The sequence below is a fragment of the Folsomia candida genome, unplaced genomic scaffold (assembly GCF_002217175.1).
Source record: "Folsomia candida strain VU population unplaced genomic scaffold, ASM221717v1 Fcan01_Sc002, whole genome shotgun sequence".
In the NCBI taxonomy this organism is placed as follows: domain Eukaryota; kingdom Metazoa; phylum Arthropoda; class Collembola; order Entomobryomorpha; family Isotomidae; genus Folsomia; species Folsomia candida.
In genome coordinates this window covers 3,326,005-3,345,926 of record NW_019091194.1, presented here as the reverse complement: position 1 = coordinate 3,345,926, position 19,922 = coordinate 3,326,005, and the positions used below count along the sequence as shown (strand labels likewise).

The 19,922-nt window shown below is 38.6% G+C and overlaps 6 protein-coding genes across 7 annotated transcripts; 3 read left to right on the top strand and 3 right to left on the bottom strand.

Annotated features, from left to right (window-relative positions):
• Nucleotides 1-417: 417 nt before the first annotated feature.
• LOC118434445 lies at nucleotides 418-2,027 on the top strand. Its single transcript, XM_035848028.1, has 2 exons — nucleotides 418-1,025; nucleotides 1,093-2,027. The coding sequence occupies exon 2, from the start codon at nucleotides 1,225-1,227 to the stop codon at nucleotides 2,008-2,010; it is 786 nt and encodes a 261-aa protein (XP_035703921.1). The 5' UTR covers nucleotides 418-1,025; nucleotides 1,093-1,224; the 3' UTR covers nucleotides 2,011-2,027.
• A 69-nt stretch (nucleotides 2,028-2,096) lies between these two features.
• LOC110842700 lies at nucleotides 2,097-8,523 on the bottom strand. The gene is made up of 7 exons (XM_022088484.2): nucleotides 8,367-8,523; nucleotides 7,627-8,253; nucleotides 6,950-7,494; nucleotides 2,955-6,859; nucleotides 2,762-2,830; nucleotides 2,294-2,674; nucleotides 2,097-2,216 (listed from the first exon to the last, which is right to left on the bottom strand). Exons 2-7 carry the CDS (start codon nucleotides 8,226-8,228, stop codon nucleotides 2,208-2,210), a joined length of 5,511 nt encoding a protein of 1,836 aa, XP_021944176.1. The 5' UTR covers nucleotides 8,229-8,253; nucleotides 8,367-8,523; the 3' UTR covers nucleotides 2,097-2,207.
• Nucleotides 8,524-8,962: 439 nt separating this feature from the next.
• LOC110844967 lies at nucleotides 8,963-9,590 on the bottom strand. The gene is made up of 2 exons (XM_022091311.2): nucleotides 9,332-9,590; nucleotides 8,963-9,257 (listed from the first exon to the last, which is right to left on the bottom strand). Exons 1-2 carry the CDS (start codon nucleotides 9,471-9,473, stop codon nucleotides 9,007-9,009), a joined length of 393 nt encoding a protein of 130 aa, XP_021947003.1. The 5' UTR covers nucleotides 9,474-9,590; the 3' UTR covers nucleotides 8,963-9,006.
• A 64-nt stretch (nucleotides 9,591-9,654) lies between these two features.
• LOC118434417 lies at nucleotides 9,655-13,867 on the top strand. Its single transcript, XM_035847908.1, has 3 exons — nucleotides 9,655-9,796; nucleotides 9,868-10,357; nucleotides 10,426-13,867. The coding sequence occupies exons 2-3, from the start codon at nucleotides 9,869-9,871 to the stop codon at nucleotides 13,831-13,833; spliced, it is 3,897 nt and encodes a 1,298-aa protein (XP_035703801.1). The 5' UTR covers nucleotides 9,655-9,796; nucleotide 9,868; the 3' UTR covers nucleotides 13,834-13,867.
• LOC110844701 (hydroxylysine kinase) lies at nucleotides 13,808-15,948 on the bottom strand. The gene is made up of 10 exons (XM_022090971.2): nucleotides 15,640-15,948; nucleotides 15,444-15,546; nucleotides 15,274-15,366; nucleotides 15,072-15,217; nucleotides 14,935-15,003; nucleotides 14,735-14,843; nucleotides 14,566-14,646; nucleotides 14,291-14,475; nucleotides 14,159-14,201; nucleotides 13,808-14,073 (listed from the first exon to the last, which is right to left on the bottom strand). Exons 1-10 carry the CDS (start codon nucleotides 15,796-15,798, stop codon nucleotides 13,937-13,939), a joined length of 1,125 nt encoding a protein of 374 aa, XP_021946663.1. The 5' UTR covers nucleotides 15,799-15,948; the 3' UTR covers nucleotides 13,808-13,936.
• A 588-nt stretch (nucleotides 15,949-16,536) lies between these two features.
• On the top strand, nucleotides 16,537-19,907 carry LOC110842698 (limulus clotting factor C). Of its 2 annotated transcripts, none has more exons than XM_022088483.2 (14): nucleotides 16,537-17,112; nucleotides 17,172-17,264; nucleotides 17,334-17,432; nucleotides 17,617-17,665; nucleotides 17,722-17,801; nucleotides 17,866-18,241; nucleotides 18,314-18,470; nucleotides 18,544-18,580; nucleotides 18,653-18,739; nucleotides 18,821-18,905; nucleotides 18,985-19,099; nucleotides 19,184-19,449; nucleotides 19,520-19,603; nucleotides 19,673-19,907. In XM_022088483.2, the coding sequence occupies exons 1-14, from the start codon at nucleotides 17,061-17,063 to the stop codon at nucleotides 19,776-19,778; spliced, it is 1,686 nt and encodes a 561-aa protein (XP_021944175.2). In that variant the 5' UTR covers nucleotides 16,537-17,060; the 3' UTR covers nucleotides 19,779-19,907. The 2 variants fall into 2 exon arrangements, with proteins under 2 accessions (XP_021944175.2, XP_035703802.1); XM_035847909.1 differs by having other exon boundaries at nucleotides 16,539-17,112; nucleotides 17,334-17,369.
• Nucleotides 19,908-19,922: the final 15 nt, after the last annotated feature.

Here is a 19,922-nt window from a genome sequence, read left to right as displayed (position 1 = left end):
ATGTACCGGACATTCGAATTAATTGTATACGATTATGGAAATTTGGATTGGAAAATTTCAAAGTTCAATTCAAGGATGCTTTATTGTGGAAATAATTTTTTTACATTGATGGTGCATATTTTTCATCAGCATTTATAAATAAATAATAGCTCATAAGTAAGGACATCGTGGCATGGCCCGTTCATTTTGCAAACTCACACGTACGAGTGTCATTCTATACTCGCAAAAATCACACTTGTATAAGTCATAGCCATAGCTACTTTGCGATGAAACACCTATTATGAAAATTATTTGATGTCATTTGAATGCACAATAACAAAATTACTAAAATGAATTTCCCCTAAATGTAGATTTTCCTTAAACTTTCAAAATTATTAGTAAAATGCCCGATAATAACGCAATTCACCCTTTAAAGTCGTCACCCACTAAGCTTGATTTCGGTTAGCCCTTTATAAAATTGGTTTGCATGATGAACTAGTTATTGATGATGCTATCTGATTATAGCAACGGGAACGGACCCACCCCCACAGGATTCTACTCTTGATAACGTGACATCACATTCTCAACAAGTCACCTCAAGTAAAAGTCGTAACAATGGGTTCTCAAATTCCTACGTGACGGACGCTGACATTTGGAAGAAAACGTTGGAAGCACACAATGAACATGAAAAGTTTCTGGAAAAAATTGGACTTTCCACGACCACAACTTCCTTAAAAAATGCTCGTTTCCTAAACTCTGGGAAACCCCCAAGTTTTGCTCTAATTTCTACTGCAGGATCAAGAAATCGATCTAATTTGAAGACGCCAACAGTTTTTGCGACAAAATCTGTCGTGGATGGTTCCAAAGATAATATTTCCGCTTCCTTGGACACAAGCAAACTTTTCCAAGAATTTTATGCCAGTACTAAAACCCGGACATTTAACAATCTCGCAGAAAACACGACGGCTCTTTGGCGCAGTGGTGTGGATGGGTTTCAACATCCAATCGACATCAGGAGAAACATTGCCTTCCGTACATTCCACTTGGTATTTACAGGGCAATTACATTTTATTTTTCATGCGAAATTTATGAATGTACTAATTTTTATGACAGACCGGAGGCGAACCCCCCAAAACCCCACCCCACGTTGCATCCGAAGAATTAACCCCCATCCGATCTGGAACAACGCGAACATTATTTCACAACAAGAAACGAAAAAAATTCAACTTCCGAGGCACCGATGCCATGTTTGCTTTTGACAACCCATTCGAAACTAAGAAAGAAATTCATCCAACGACCGACTATTCAAACGTCACTCCAAGAATTGACACTGGTCTGAGTCAAATACGTCAAGTGGGAAAATTCACTTCGACCGGTCTCCCCGTTTTGGACGACACTCATCACCCTCTCACAATTGGGTCTCGTTTCAAACCCTTCAACTACGACAACTACCGAGCCAAACGGCAAAGCAGGATAAACGACGTGACGAATCGACTCTACAATAACTTGGGCTCGATCAAACACATTCGCCACTTGTACAGTCCTGCGAGTCAGCAGCATCACGGACTTATGCAGATGATGCCGCCCGGAATTGGGGGAAAAGATCGTACTGAGATTAAAGTACTTCCCCCAGCCGCGGCGACCGCGACGCCCATTCCGTCCTCAAATGTGGGCGTCAAGCCGGCGGTGGTGGCAGCGGCGTCGCCATTTCGAGCACCAGGAGGAGGAGGAACTCAATCAGATCATAGGCCTCACCACGCATTTCAAGCAACGGTGACATCTCGTTATGCGCAAAATAGAGGAAGTGGCTACGGTTCGATGGGTCAGAATAAATTCGGTGCCCCTAACAGTACCGCCCCCACCACCATCACGACTGGGAAGAAGTACAGACCGTCACAACTCCTACCGATCCACATTCCAGGACCTAAACATGAAAATATATATATTGGAACTTACACTGAAGAAGTGGAGAGAGAAAGTGGGAAAAATACGAGGGAATCAGGCGTGCCTATGAAATCCAGGAAACGGTAGAATTGGTTAATTATAAAAAAATGTCGGATGCAAAATCACACCTTTATGTAAACAGTAGTAAAAAAAATCGTGCTATTTAAGATAACTTACACAGTAAAGTCAACAGTATATTTATTTAATTAAAATCACAATTTATTATTTATGCATAATTTATGAAGAGAAAGTTAATTGTAGTCTGTTGGTGACATCATGCTTCCTTATTTTTCCTGCAACAGGTACACACAAAATTTGTAGATAAGTTGTCAGCTTTATCCAACTCAATAATTCCATCCATCCAACCCACCTTTAAATCCTTCACTTCCTCCTCAGTCAGTCCAGTCCTTTGCGACTTGATGGTAATGTCCTTCGTTCCACCGGTCGATCTGCAAAGCGCAGTGACGTGCAGGATCCCCTCCGCATCGCATGACATCGTCACATCGATAGATTCTCGGCCCGCACGAGCAGGAGGAATTCCAGTCATCACAAAATTCCCCAGTAAATTATTATTCGTCGCGACTCTATCCTCTCCCTCGTAAATGGATATGTTGACGGTCGTCTGTTGGTCTACCGTTGTGACGTAAACCTCGGTTTTATTACAGGGGACTTTTGTGTTGCGTTTGATGATGGTTGAAAATCCGCCCCCTTTTACCTCGATTCCCAAAGACAAGGGTGCCACGTCAGACAACTGGAAGGTGAATAGGTTTGGTGTAATAAAAGAGGGTTACATTTATTCGCAGATATTTACATAGAATCTGCTTATTATAATGATTACCTGAATTTGACCAAGTTCCTTTACATTCGCAGCACTTTTCATCGCCGCTAAAATAGCAGCTCCCTGTGCCTAAACACAATATTATAAATTGCATAGTTAGATAAAATCCATATCGCTTACTTAAATTCAACCAAAAAAGTGTTAAAAGTGTTGATGGGCAATATCACAAAAACAAACACAATGTCATGCTTACCACTACTTCATCTGGATTAATCGCCAAGTTGAAACTTTTCCCTTTCAGATATTCCTGTAGAATTTCCTGAACCCTTGGAATCCTTGTGGACCCTCCAACAAGAACAATGTCATTTATCGCATCTATCTCCATTTTAGCATCGTCTAATGCTTTCCCAACAATTTTTAAGGTTTTTTGAAACAAGGATTCATTCATTTCGTTAAACTTGTGTCTTGTAATTTCCACTTGCAAGTGGTGGTCTTGAAAAATTCGATCAATGGAAATTTTCACTTTTTCCGAAACCGAAAGATTAATCTTTTCTTTTTCACATTTTGCTCTGATTCGTCGAAGCCGTGAGTTTCTCTCATTTTCAACCCCATCCTTATCAAGCTGAATATTGTATAATGTTTGAAACTCTTTGATGCAATAGTTGAGCATGTTCGTATCGAAGTCTTCTCCTCCCAAGTGGTTATCTCCTCCAACTGCTCGAACATTTATGTCGCCCCCTTTCACCGTCAACACCGATACATCAAAAGTACCACCACCCAGGTCATACACCAAAATATTTCTCTCCTTGTCGTCCGTGTAATTCAAACTGTATGCAATTGCTGCGGACGTGGGTTCGTTTAAGATTCCCATCACCTTAAGACCCGCAAGATTCCCAGCGTTCTTCGTAGCCGTTTTCTGCGCATCGTTGAAATAAGCGGGCACCGTGATAACCGCATTTTCGACCTTGCGACCCAAATATTTTTCAGCGTCGTCTTTCAATTTCTTCAAGATCTTTGCACTGATCTCTTCTGGGTAATAAGTTTGACCCAAAACTTGAATTTTCGGACGATTCTTTTCCGCACTGTCACGGACAACTTTGAACGGCCACGTCTTAATATCTTTTTGCGTGACCTCATCCGTAAATTTGCGCCCAATCAATCGCTTGGCGTCAAAGATTGACGCATCAGGATAAATGTTTGCTTGGTCTTTTGCAGATTCTCCGACCACGAGTTGTGTCGGACTTTCAAAAAGGACATAACTCGGAGTCACATTCTTGTGAGTGTTGTGATCTGGTATCATAATGATTGTCCCTTTGTCGTAGATTGCTGTGCAAGAGTACGTCGTCCCCAAGTCAATGCCTATCGCAGGTTCTGCAATTTCCGATGCTCGGAGGGTATTATCTCCGTCATATTTTCGATACAGGTCGTGAAGCATGTCGTTGAAACGTTGCTGGATTTTGGGAGTTTGTCGAATGCTTTTTTCAAATAAACCCCTCACTAAGTTGGAAACTTTGACATGCATTTTATGCAGGTCTTTCGTATGTAAGAATTTTCCCGTGCGGGATGAAATACTTTTGTCCATTTCGTCTGTATAGGTATCTCTAGCTTTGCGAAGATGATAGTCCACATCCGCCTCTGGGACTTCAATTTGCTTCCAAGCATCAAATGCATTAGTACAAGCGTCCGTCATTTGACCGACGCAGAAAGCAGATACACTTGCGTCGTCATCAATAGAAAATTCATTTGTCACAGATTCGACGCATAATTGGATATACTTTTTGGTCATTTTCCTCAGAGTGTCTTCATCCATGTTGTTCATTGTGCTAAGCTCGGTTACAAGCTCTTTGGAAAGTTGTTCCACTCGGTCTTTAATGTCATCTCGCAAGGATTCATTTTTAGCGATGTTTTCACTCTCGAATAATTTAAAAGCTTCGTGTATTTTTTGTCCAAGCAGGTCATCATACGTTTTTTGATTCGAGTTTGGAGGTATTTTTACAGATTGTTGACATTGTTTTAGTACGTCGGCGAGAGCTTGGTCGTGGAGAGCTTGCAATTTTGAATCCAACACGCAATAAAATGGGTCCAACCCAGATTGTACCTGTGTCCGGTAGTTTTCAACAAGTTTGTTAATTTCTTGTCTAATTTTCTTATCGTGTTGGTCACTCGTTTCAAGGAAATCATTCACAACTTTTCTATACAAATCCTGGAGTTCAGATTGGAGAGCAACTTTCTCTTGCCGGAACCTTTGCATATCCCCAATCTCTATAAAACTGCGTTCAAACTCGTCTAAAACTGTGGATAATACGGCTTCATGTATTTTCTTCAGGTCCTCCTCACTTTGAGCATCGATTTGCCTTTCTTCAATTTTTTTCTGGTATTTGGCTTTAGCAGTTTTGTGCAGGTCGGAAATTTGGGCGTCAATATTCTTGAGCAGTTCAGAAGTATCTTTTCGAATTTTAGAGAAAAGTTGTTCAATTTTTTCATCAAGTTCCTTCTGCACTTGTTCCTGATCAAAATTTTCGCTGAGGCGAAGGACATAACCGAGTTGTCGGATACTCATGGATTTACTTCGTTCATGGAATCGGGTCAGGTCTGAATCCGTAATATTTTTTGAGGTCGTGATTAAATTGTCAACTTCCGACTGATACATTTCTACATGATCTGAAACTAGTTGTGACATTTTTGTTTGATTTTGTTCGATTTTCAAGTCCAATTTTTCCTTGTAGTCTTCAAAACGGTTGTTCATGTCGAGCTGTAATTTCCCCCAGATTCTGTCAACAATGGATTTTGGGAAATGTGCAAACATTTTCTTTGCCATTGTTCCGATTTCTTGTTCCAATTTGTTGTGAGTGTTTGTTAGCTCGGATTGCTTAACGGGCGGTGCCACTCTAGATACGAGTGCATGCATTCTTTCGTCATACTTGGCAAGGAAAGTTTTAGACTTTTCTGACGCTGTCAATTCAGCCTGTTCCAGATTACAATTGTTGCTGGCTTGCGCATCTCGATACGAATTTTGAACCCCTTGTTTGATTCTGTTTTCTACGGTTGGACGATTTTCAGCCGGGATCCAATCCGATACGGAGACCTTGCTCAAAATTTTGGCAAGGATTTTCTCATGTTTAGTTATAAACTCCGCGTCGGACAATGGTTCATCAGCCGTAGAATGGACGACACTCTTAATTTCCCGATCGTAAGCTTCCACCCCATTTTGCACGGCTTGGTCAAGGAGTGATTGGAAGCGTTCTTTCTCTTTGTGGATGCTAGCGATGAGCTCGTCGTAAAACTGGGTGGTTTCTTCCCTCATATTATTTTCAAACTCTCTCGCCTCCTCGGGGGAGCAAATTATATTGATTTGGTTCAATTTGTGACATGCTTCCAAAACTTTGAATCGGTGTTCTGTCTTGAGGTCACTTTCCGAAGCGCCCGATTCCGCCAGTGCGGTCAATGCCCTCGTGTAGGCGGTGAACGATTCGTTGTATATATTACTTGCAGCGGATGAAGCTTCATTTCGAGCTGAGCCGAATTTTTCTGCGTATTGTCCTAAAATCTGATTGATTCCAGAGTTAAATTGATGGTGAAAGTGGCCACGGATTATTTCTGATTCTTTTTCGAGTGGTCTCATGAATTTGGGAAGGACCATGGATTCGCACGTCTTGTGAGTTTGACTCAGTTTTTCCTGCGTGACATTTTTTAGATCGTTGCCCAAAGCAAGGTTCATAAGACTGTTGTATTCTTGGGTACAATTCTGAAGCGATATTTGACAGAAGCGTTCAATTTCCTTAAATTTAGTGGAATTTTGGCCTCTAATTTCTGTGTTTTCCTTGTCCATTAACTCTTTGATCTTGGTTTCAGCTTCGCTCTGAAATGCGGCATCTCTTCCTCCACAATCTTGACGAACTTTAAGCAAAAAGTTTTTCACTTCAGATTCCAATATGTGTTCCAAATCTTGTTCGAGAAGAGTTTGTCCTGTTTTATCTGCCAAAATGGTCTTATACTGTGTTACAGAGATCTCGAGAATTTGATTCAGAATGGCGTTCTTAGATGCCTCATTTATGCCAAAAATTTCTCCAAATAAAGTTTTCAAATCAGACATAAGTGTGGAACGGTATCGCTGGAGAAATTCTTGATTTTTAGTCTTATTCCCTTCCACCATGAACTCTAAAATGAAATAAAAAATAGTAAAACAGTATTAAAATAGTATGTTGATTATAACAAATTATTAGCAATTATCCAAATAAATATGCCTACCTGACAAAGCTTCCCTCCCAAACTTGTCGCAGTACTGTTTGAATTCATTGCTTGGAATGTACTCGCGTGATTTTTGCACCAATTCTAATTTCTCCTTCGCCTGGTTGCAGCATTTTGTAATGCACGACCCCAGCCTGGCTTCCTCCATGGCTTGATAAAGTGATTTTGGTGGTGGCATCGTTTTCCCGTTAAAAACTTCAATATATTTTTCAAAATAACTCAGCAAGCTGGTCCCGTCAATGATATTGTTCCCAATTTTAATCGGTTTTAGATCATCATATGAAATCAAGTTGTCCACAAAAAGGCGCAAATTTTCACGAAATGCTTCACTAAGAGTGCTCAAAGCTCCCGAAAAGTTATTCTCCTTTGCAGCCTCGCCCGGATTGGGCATGAGAAAGCAAGAAATGTCTTCAAAACATGTGGCTAGCTTTTGTCTCACCATTGTAACCTCCAGTGGCATATCGGGCGTCACGGCAAGTTTCTTCTCGAGAAAGGTGGAACCACCGAGCGGTCCATATGAGTTAGTATTTGGAAAGTTCCAGTCTCTACAATAGCGAATTTTCTTGTAAGGTTACATTTCTTTCAAATTTTTTAAATTTTACAGTCGTGGATTACTCGAAAACTATATAGGGATTGGTACCTTAGACAAGTTTTTAAACATTAAATATCTATAATACCGTATGAGGAAGATGAGTTTTTGAAAGGCACTCGTGGCAGTGGAATCCTCTTCTAGAGAAAGCATTCCAAATTCGACAAAATTGTAAAATATTTTCAACGTATCTTCCTGCATGTTGGTGAACAGGTTGTAGATAAGGCAGGAAGAGGTGAGGAGGCTGAGACCGACAATCATGGCCCAGTCCCTCTCCGTCGTATAGCTGTCGAAAACTCCTTGAGTGTCCATCAGCATCACGGCAATTTTAGTACCGTCCGATTTCGTGATGATGAAAGGTTTCGACCATAACCACAAACCAACGGTGTCACGTTCAGTGCCATTTTTGAAATGAAATCCGGTCAAGCTATATAACTGCTCGAGATCCTCCCAGTATTCGGTTTGTCCTCGTGATAAACGTTCAAGAACGTTGAGAACGACGGTGAGAAGGAATGATTTACCTTGACGAGATGCGCCGGCGATGGAGATGAGGCAGATGGGGGTATTTCCTACCTGTCGTAGGATGATCTCCAGATTTCTTTTGTTCAAGACGAGCTTGGATGGTTGATTGGGCAATATTCTGAAGTTGACGATTTGGATAGGCTCTCCGAATCTGGGGGATGATGCCATGATTTCCAACGTCGACTAGGCCAATCTGCAAGAAATTATTGCTTGGGTTTAAACGTTTTTCATAAAAAACATAATGGTTCGTTAATTATTTGTTTAAATATAACAAAAATAATGCGAAAAATAAAGTGTGCTAATCACCTTCTTTCAAGAAACAATGGGAAAATTATAAATAATTCTAGTCACTTTTCTTAATATTTTCCTTTGTCTTCAGTTCATTAACTTGATGCGAATATTGCATTCTATTCGACTCATACTAAATATTTGTGAATCAATCGCTTATGGGATTTGATGACCAGTGCAACGTATAACATACCTACACACACCGATAACACTTTATCCTGGTATCATCAAACACAGCTTCATAAACAGTCAGTTTTATCTTTGACAGAAAATGATAATTTAAATATTTGCAAGACTCTCATCCTGTTTATCAATCATCTCATGAGCTTATGTAAAGTAAAATATTTTCTGCATATTGCCATAAAAAATGGACAACTCAATTGACTCGCAATTTATAGATATTTGTTGCCGGTTGATAACACGGCTTTTTTTATTCCCATTGTTTCTTTATGCTCACATACAAACCCAGCAACAGGTGATGTAATTCCCCTCATGGGACCCAATTGGCTTATCATCATTATAAAATCGGACATTTCCGTCCTATTATTCCATACATGAATGCTGATGTAATACCACGATGGATGAAAATAATTGGTACACATTTTCAAAATAGATAATTATGGTCAAAATTATTTATTTAAGAGATTTATTTTTTTATTTATGCATTAGTTTTTGAATTTAAGGTTTCTCTGACAGACTCAATTGTTACGAGAGCATCTCTTCGCACTTTTATCAAAGCGTCATCCTCGTCTAGTTGGAGATCATCCAGACGAATTTGTAACTTGGTGCATGAATGTTCTATTCGCCTGTAAGGGACGGACGATTTTTCAAAATATTTTGAATTTTCTACGTCTCCTTGTAGTTCCTGAATTTCGCTCTGTATTTTGTCGAGGCGTTCCTCGATCGTCTCTAATGTTGGGAAGAGCACTTGAATTAATCAACCAATTCATGCACTCAAGGGAAACGATAAGAATTGTTCTTACCTGGTTTTTGTGGTAAATCGATTGGTTTTGGGCCCGTGCTATTTCTATACTTTGCAAAAAGCTCGTCAAGTTTTGCCCTTACTTGGACACGTCTATCGACAGGGGTAATTTTAATTTTATGAAAAAATGTTTCGGTTCCCATTTTAGGAGAAGGAAAAAAACTAACTCTGTAAAAATTTGTTCGTTGGAACGTTATTATTCTGGCAAATCAACAAGTTTGAAGTGATAAAGATAAATATTACTCATTGACAGTCATTGATTGGCACTGAGTGAAGATAAGTGTAAGCTCAGATAGTCGATGGTATGTGTACAAATTAGTCAAGTAGAGTACACAATCATCATCATTTTTTCAGTACTTGATGTTTATTCATCGTAATTTGTCATTGTGTGATCTTTGTCCGAAAATAAAATAAATAACTTGATAGGATTACTTGTTTTACTTCATCATTTTGAAATCCATCCGAGGTAATGTTTAAATGTAACGATAAACGTTTTGACAATTTACATAAAAAATCAAATTATTACTAAATTCTAAGAATGGAGGACACTACCCCTGCAAACTTACCAGCAGAGGCGAACTTTAAGACGCCTGATGCCTTTGTGACCCTGGTGTACATCCAAAATGACGAGCTGATTGTTAACACGGCCGGAATGAGAGAACTTTTCAACAAACCGGAAACAGCATCCATCCCATTTTCAATCCATTTCTCTCTGAATCCCATCCATCTTGATTTAAATTCGCAATTGAGTGGAATTTTGCTGAAATCCACGAATGCAAAATCCATCTCTCCAATTTCTGATGTATCGCCAGAAATTTTCTCGGGTGCCAAAGCTGACCATGAAGTCTTGTCAATTGTGGCTTACAAAACCCCCATAATCAACCAAGACGAGGATGATGAAAATATGGTGGCTCATGTTTTTCTGGATATTTGGGGCGAGCCCACCGATATCAATTATAAAGTTTTGGCAGGGTTGGCTGCTGCTATGAGTAGTACGATGATTTGCATTGAGGAGAAAGAAATGAAGGTCAGATGAAAATTCAGTCATTATAAATAAAGATTATGCCATATATTTAACTTTGCTTCACCATTTAGTCGTCAACTTGGGAATTGTTGGAAAACTGTTTGGAATTTGGTCGTCGGTGGTCATGTCAAACTCAACAATTTCAAAGGCTCGTAATTCTAATCAACAAATGGGAAAAACTTGACGAATTTCATCCCGGAGTTGATGGAGGAAGTCGTTATATGCGGGAAACTTTTGGAGTTTCGCCCGAAAGTATTCTTCAATCGTCGAGTTCGCTTTCACCCGAAGCGATGAGAGTAATTAAACAAATGTCAGATTGGGACTGCTTTCTCTTCCCTGAAAGAAACGTTGATACCACTGATACGTATAAACAAAACCTGGAATCATTCCTTGCTCTAGTTCTTGGTAGAAAACAGCAGGGGAAAGTAATTCAGGGGAAGGTCGCATGTGGGGAAGATATTTGTGGATTGCTACACGATTTGCCGAAACTTGCAGATTTACTAAACAAGGAAATTCCTCCACCACCAGAGGTTGTAGAAGATGATGGTGCTGCTGCTGCTGCTGCGAGCAAGAATTATGTAGACCAAGCCTCGAGCATTCAGGTTTATCCAAGAATGGATTATGCAATTCAAGAGAGTAGCGAATTCAGTCACGACTTTTCCGATGATGAGGAGGATGACGACGACCATGTTGACCCAACTTCGTTGACCCTTCCCACCGAAGAAATTATTAAAGATGCAGAAAAATACTGGAATGATAATGCAAAAGATTTATTCTCCGACTTATCATCGAATAATAATGATGATTTCGAATTTGACTTCATACCGAAAACAACAGTTCCCTCAACCGAGCCTGAAACTGAGAAGGGGGGACAAAGCAACATTCAAGAATCCACGCCATCGGTGTCGATGGATTCGCCTCGACCAGAAATAGCGCCACTTCCTGCCACCCTATCTGCAGATGACATAATAAACCAAATTTTTCAACCCATCCCAAAACCGGCCAGACCCGTCAGTTATATTTCCGGCTTGAAATTAATAAACGACAAAGTCTCTCAAGGCGTTAACAAATTGACTTTTTCTGAGAGTCTTCCTGAACAAACAGGCACAGCATCGATTGCTGAACAAAAAAGTACATCGTCATCCTTGATCGATAAACCCGAAGATAAGTCAGATTCTTCACAATTCTACCAAAACTTATTGACCACCGCGTGCAAAACATTTGATGAGCTTCACATTAATTCCAATAATTATGAATTTTCAACAATATGGCAACACGTAGTAGAGATTGCTGGTGGACATATGTCTACAGCCAACAATAGCAATAACAATGTTTCAAACGCTTTGCTTACAAGTATTCAAATCGTTAACAACTATTTGACCCGAATAGACGAAGTAATGCAATCTAACGTCTGCTTTCCACGGGAAGACCAATTAGTCGAAATTTCAAAGTCGATCAAAGAACAAATCCTTATCCCTTCTTCCAATGCAAATGACGCCTTGAACAAAATGAGACCATTTTTACTCAAAAAACTTCAAAACGCAGAAACCACTTTTGTTCGACTTAACAAGGATATTTATAGCGCGGAGAAAAGGACTGCAGAATTTTGCATCGGACACATTTTCGAGTTTTACACTGCGCAAATCGAGTCCAATAGCCCACAACGGGGTGAAAGTCTATCAGAATTTCAAAATCGTCACAAAAATCTTGTAAATTATTGCACTCAGGCTTTCAATCACAGCTATGGGGAAACGAACCCGGAACTTAATTCTATTTTTTTGAAAAATCTTGAATCAAAATTAAATTCGGACTATGACTCGAGAGAAAGTAAGTATCGGCAAAATCAGATGCAAGAGAAGCAACTTGGGGCTTCTTTGGTTCAAAAGTTCCATGCAAAATACAATTCAGACATCGATTTTCAATACAAAAACCCAGCCATGAATGCAAGCAATTTTGACACGGTCCACAAGACGGTGAGTGACAAAGTGTTTTTCGATTTTAAAAAAGAAGCGGAAAAACTTTCACCAGATGGGCAACTTAAATTCTTAAAAAAATTGGAGAACGAGGTGATCACAAGTAAAAATAGATTACAAGAAAAGTTTGAAAAACATAAACCTGCACCGATTAGTCGTTTCCTCCAAGCAAATGAGACCCCCAGTAACAGTACGACCCCGCAAGAAACAACAGTAACGCCAACATACGCCCAGAAAGCAGCAGGGTATACGCAACAAACGCCAATATCCTCAGACCTTATCCCCGTCGGAGTGTACTTTGGGTTGGACCTACTCTCAGCAGTTGCACTTATCAATGGCAAATTTAGACAAGTTTACGGACCAGCAGCAAATGTAATTTCTTTGGGGAAAGAAATTTTCATTGGCAATTCTTATAAGAGTGACACCTCAAAAGTAGTAAAGTCACGCTCATTTCGAGACATGTTTGACCAGGTAGACATTGCTAAAAAGACATATGGGGTCCATAAATACGACGATATACAATTACGCTTTCGACTTGATGGAATCGTTGCCCTAATTTTGTCACAACTCCATCAACACGCGACGGCAGAACTTCTTTCGGACAAACTAAAATTTGTTATAACAATACCATCCTCGTCGAATTCAACAATGTGGAACGTATTCACCAACGCAATTACAATTTCTCGAATAAATGCTACCATCGTGAGGGAAAGTTGTTGTCTCTTGACAAACAAAATTCATGAGAAGATTATCCCCCAGAAAGCTTCCCATATCCTCGTTTTACTCGAGGATGAATTAAAACAAACGTGCGACATGGTTTGGTACATGAAATGCAATGAATCATGGTTTATACAACTAGTTGCTGGATATTGGCCAACCGCAACAATTGTAGATAAACTTTTCAGCAGGACTAGTCTAGGAATCCAAGAGGCAATTCAGCAAATTCCAGAGCATATACAACCCCCAATTTCTGAAGTGTTACACCACTCGACAGGGAAAAGTACGGACAGTGTCCAAACTACACTACAAAGGATTAAGGATAAATTTCCAAAATTGACCTCGAACTGTGCAATTTTTGCAAAATTCAATGACATTGTCAACGGTGCTTGTCTCCTCGCTGCGTACGATTGCATCCCAAGTTTCAGGGATGGGTGGAAAGAAAAACACTCGTCGTTAACAGATATTTTGAATCCTAAGTCATCCCATCCGAATAAAATCAACTGTCATAAGAGTTTAATCCCACACACGGGGAACCCTTTGCCTCCAGATAGCTTTGGCATATACTCCATAAAAATTCGAGAAATACTTTCTGACCTTCTTAAGGAGTTGGCAATAGCAAAAGACGAAGTTCAAAAACAATATTTGATATTGCTCGAAAAGGTCAGTGATAAATCGAGAGATCAATTGGATCAAGCTATGCGAGATATTCACAATGAACACCTCTCAGCCAGAAAAGTGCGTGACATGTTCAAAGTTTCACTTGATAATTTGATGGATACTTCATGAAAATCCATTTATTAATTCATATCAGAGTTTTAATTGATTTAATTGTAATTATTGCCAATTAAGATTACTATTTATTATTTCCGATTGTGTTAATAATAAAGATTTAGCTTAAATATTTTTTGCACATGGCAAACACTTGATCATCCGACTTTTCATTCCAGACTTGCTCCAAAAGTGTCCACCCTCGGGATGCTGTCGTCAAAATGTACTTATTGTCAGGATCTTGCGAGCTGGAGTAGGCTAAGCAAAGATATAAATGCAGTAAAAAGATTTGCTGGACGTGATAAATAATAATAATTAGCTATAAATAGCATTAATTTGATACCTCCCATGACGAGACTTTGGCAAAGTCGGCATGACACTAGGGTCTGAAATTGACAAAGTGCATCCGTTAATTATAATCTGCATTAATATCCGATTGATATAAAATACTCATTTTTTTGCATCAATTCCATACTCTCATCAACTTTAGCTCCGAATCTGGAACTTTTCTAATTTTGCAATAGCCTGCAACCACATGGCCAACGGCATCAAAGGGATCCACAATTTTGCATCGCATAGACTCCAACATCATGTAACACACGGTTATCGCCAACTCGAAAATGTACGGCCCCCAATGTGTGTCTCCAAAATCGATGATGCCTTATAAAAAATCCAAAAATAAACCAAAATGTAATTAAGAAAGGGTACAATTTCACTTATTTATGATAACCCACAGCAGTTATCAGTTACCTGATATATCATAGTCGTCTTTGTCTACTTGGGATGGCAAAACTAAAATATTTTGCTCGTTGTAATCTCCATGAAGCACACCTAGCGAAATGTTATTTTTGAAATAAGGATGTAGCACCATAGTTGATGTAATTGATAACAATTAAATTATTATGCTCATGCAAATCACCTTTCTCCAGGGAATCTAGTATAGGCTCGATGTTCTCTTTGTACCCTTTGAGAACGCTCTGCACCAAGTTGAACTTATCGGATTCTTTTTTAATGCAGTATACGAATTTCTGCAAATAAAATGCAGATTATTATGTCCTACTACTGTAAATACCTTCACTGTTTCATATCCAATAACTACAGTGATTGGATTATCAATACCTGCAATTGCATGACTTCACTCATCATCCATAAAGTTGTGTGGGTTTTCAACACAGGGTATTCACACGCCTGACAAAAATTAGTCGTAAAAACTAACTCAAAAAAAGTATGGGCTTAAGAAGATCGCTAATTCCTACCTTTAAAAGCTCTTCAACCTCTGCAATATATAATCCCGTCTTGTACAAAAGTTTTTCACTGATGAGAACGTGATACATAATCTGTCCCTCGACGTAGCTTAACAATCGTACCAAATGCATCGCGTTGGTGGCAGTTTCACTATTTTCTGGTAAACATTATAACACTTAGTTAGACATATATTTATCTAATTTTGTTCAATACCATTTTCAACATCTTCCCGAGGAATTGACACAACTTTGTAGGTCTCTCCATCCACCGTTTTGTGTGGGACAGGACAATTAATGCTGTTACTAGCTGTATATTTAGAGTTGTTTAATATTAATCCAATTACTAACAACTAGTACATAAATTAGTAAAAAAAAACTGTTTACATAAATAAAACATGATGCCATGCTCGGCTTCGACATGTGCAGTTTTCTTAGAGTCCATGGAATTCAAGACCTTGAGGTTATATTTCTTGAATGGTTTTCCAATCTATATAACAAAACAAGTAGTAGTAAAATTAGTATAAATTATCCGCACTTATCAAAAACTTCACCCCACCATGGTTGACTTATTATTATTTACCTCACAATAGAAATTTTTGTCATCATAACTGTTGAATTCTTTGAAATTGTCTGCTTCCAATCCGAAATATGTCTGGATCATTTCTCTTGCTTGATTCATCGAAACGACCGGCCTGATGGTCTGACCTGGCTTCAGTTCAGGTACTGGAGATGACGACATGGTCCTTAATTTCAGAGATGTTTTTTTCCAAAAACGCAAATACACGAATTAATACGCTGAAATATTTAAGTATGTATTTTTTATTGTAAGAGACAGAACAGATACACACCAACTGTTACATGTAAAAGTTATTACTTAACTGTCCCGTCAGACCAGAGTAATACAAGTTTTATATATGCAAATCAATATCTCTCCATACACATTTACATACATATACCCATATGTACCTATTAAACGCAAATGAACTTGAGAATTTGGGCTTAAATTTATTCAATTCAATCCAGTGGGTAACAGATGTAAAGTACAGTACCTAAAATGCTAATATTCACAGTTCCTTATCTCTTACTTAACTAACATATCATCTAACTCAACAAGGATCAATTACATTCAATTGCTTTGTAATTAAGTAGTTCCAATTTACACATAAGTTACAATGAGAAATATGATTTCAATGCCGGTATCATTTAGAGATATTTTTCGTGACGTTGCATTAGGTCAATTTCATGCCACTTCAAAATTAATCAAACACAAAATTAATTATGATGTTACAAGTTTCCTGTACTGTAAACATTCAGTAATATTCACAATATTTGCATCATGGAAATTTGCAAATAAATTGCATCAATCAATTTTCCAAGAAGGATTTGGTACAAATGTGTAAATATCTTTTTTGCTCATCTTTTTATTAATATTTTTACATAGAAAATTAATACGTACATATACGAAAATAAGAAGAATATGTACATACTACTACATACGCCATATACATAAACACTGATATACGCAGCATTATTAAAGAAGATTTTGCCATAAATTGTTGAGTGAGAAAAGCTCACGAAATTAATTACTATTTGGAACTAAAATTGCTGAAAAAGAGGGAACCAGTTTTTATTCGTGACTTTTTAATCAGCATCACCAAAAGATGAGACGACTTATGTATTAACCTTGTCCACCACAATTCATACCTAAAACCAGATCCATCCATTGTCTGAATTTACATTGTGCAAAGGTGAGGATCGAGATGCTGCTGCTTGCTGACGACTCCATAATTGCTTAAAGCACGTAATTTAGATGTATGTATGCGAAGAAAGAGTTTACTATTAATTGTTTCAGCAGAAGACTTGGTTTATATGTAAATTATCACGGTTTAAGAAGCAATAAAATCCATTTTAAACAGTGTAATTAATTGTAGAATCTTAAGTTGTCAATCAAACAATGCCAGTAAAGGGGATTTGACTGATCTCATATAAAAAAGTACAATAATGAAGAGAGTATTGTTACAAATTTCAGTGGTTTTGGTGTGTGCGATTTTAGGTGAGACAGAAAATGCTACGAACAAATTGGAAGACTTAAATAAAACTTTTCACTTTCAGGATGCAATTCTCAGTTAAGAAATGCCTGCAAAATAAATCAGTTCCGTTGTGACGACGGATCAAAATGTTTGCCCACGGAGAAGCTTTGCAATGGCAAGTATCAAATTTTATTTTCTCATGGTCGATAAGATGTTAACACGTAGATGATAATTATTCGACCAGGCAAAAAGGACTGTCCTCAAGGGGAGGATGAGCGAGGTATAACAAGAATCTCATATAGCTTAATATCTAAAATTAATCATCTTAAAGCTAAGTATACAGGTCAGTTACTTGCACGGAATGAAATTGTCGTGAAAATTTCACAGCAACAAAAATAACGCAGAGTGAATCCTGTGAGAAATTATTTTGTGCTTGTGTAAATTTTTGTGAAATTTTCACGCCAAGTTTATTTCACGTGAAAAACATGACCTGTAAACTACACTTACATAATTATTTACTTATCTAGGAAACGATCAGTGGGACTGCACAAAAATAGTGTTATCATCCCCTTGCCAGTAATTAAACATACACAACAACTTATCAATTAATGAAGTATTAATGAAGTTATCAGTCCGCAGAATGAATTCCGATGCCGTTTTGGAGGTTGCATCAAGAGAGAGCAAACCTGCGATGGAACGCCAGATTGTTGGGGTAAGGAAGCTTAAATACCACTAAATAAATTGCAATTCCACTGTTTTCTACGTAATACCTGCAGGTGCAACGGACGAATCAACGGATACTTGTGTCGGCCGGCCGACACAGAAACCTCCCCCACCACCACCACCACCACCACCACCATCTCGTCGCCCACCACCAGATTCACCCCCACCCGTGGCAACTCAACCAAAGGAGACCACTACGAGGCCACGACCTCAACAAACAAGACCTCGACCTCGACCACCGCCTCCTCAGCCAGTAGAAGAATCTCCTCAAAGTCAGCCTCGACCTGCTCCATCTCCCCCAAAAGGTGGATGTTCACCAATCACTGAAAATATTCAGGCCGGGTTTGACATATCGTGTCACAATAAATATGGGAAACTGTTGGGTAATTGTACTGCAGCAGTGCCCCATGGTTCCACTGCGACTTACAAGTAATAATTATGCATATAATATTTATGTACCATGAAGAAATCGAAGTTATTAATTGCGCAATCATTCTACAGGTGCGCAAGATATTATAGACTCGCTGGAGTTGGGAGTTCCACGACGGTGCGAAAATGTCAAGATAACGGCCAGTGGACAACGAGGCGTTCCAATTTTGTGTGCAGTTTAGAATGTGGTATTGGAGGGTCAGACACGGCTGGGCTTGTGACTGGTGGGGTGCGTATATATCAACAAGTTCTCGTTTTTCAATAATTTTATTAATTCATTAATTTTAAAAATATGTATATAGGTTTCCTCCAAGCGGGGTAAGTGGCCCTGGCATGCAGGTAATGTAATCGTAATATAAAATGAATGTCAAGGTGTAAAGCATGTAATTAAATGCATTTCTTAATACGCAGCATTATTCCATGAAGATCCCCCAAATTCGGGTAAATGGGACTTGAAATGTGGTGGCAGCCTTATTACTCCACAAGCAATTTTGACAGGTTACAGTTACATATTGTTGTTCATAATAATTTGTTATGCATGGTATTTACATGGTGTATAATTTTAATTCTTAATTGTAGCTGCCCATTGCACCACAAAAAAGTTCACAGAGATGCCACTTCCAGTTCATGATATACAAATTGGACTAGGTCGCTTTCACCGCAGGTGAATATTCCGATCTAAAATTTTTTTAAACTTCTTAGCTATACATTTTCTAAAGCTCAGACTAATTTTCTAATTAAAGTTTCAACCGGCACGATAATGGTGAACAGACGAGAAGAGTGAGATTCATTGAAGTGCATCCTGACTACAATCAAAACACTTTGGAATCCGATATTGCTCTAATTTTTTTGGACACGGTACTTAAGTCGACGAGTATAAAATATGCGTAGCCGACTGATTTAAGCAAATATGCTCTTCACACTAATATTTTGAATTTAAAGCCGGCCATCATTGACGATTACGTGAGACCCGTTTGCTTTCCGGACGATGACAAAGTTCAAGATGTTCATCCTGGAAATCCGGGTCATTTAGTGGGCTGGGGACGAACCAGTGGGGGACGATTCAAGGATGATTTACAAGAGGCAACGATTCCCGTGGTCGATTCTCATACGTGTAAAGCAGCACATCAGACGTTTGCTTCTTTAGTGCGATCAACAAATTTCTGCGCAGGGTATAGAAACGGTACTTCAGCGTGTGATGGGGACAGGTAAAAATTAATCTTGAGTCAATTTTTTTAATCATGAACAATCTTATCCACCGTCTTATCATACATTTAGTGGTGGTGGTCTAGTCTTTCTGGATTCAGACAGCAGGCGTCATTTCAACGTACAAGGAATTGTTAGCGCTGGTGTTGCTAAAAGGTTCTTCAAATAAACATTACATTACAAATTACGATTATTAAGGAATATTTCTAATTTCTAAAATTTCAGCACTGGGGGCGGAGGTTGTGAAGACAAATATTACGCTGTATTCACAAAGGTTGGAAAATTTCATAGATGGATTGAATCAAAATTGGATACGCATTACCAACGATGATTTATCCCACGACTCAAATACAAAAGATTGTCAGTATACTATTCTTTCACGTATTATTATGCAATACTCTAATTTTTGTGCCATATCACTTTTATAAAGCTTGTAATACAAGTTTGTTGTACAGATATATACATAAATATTTAT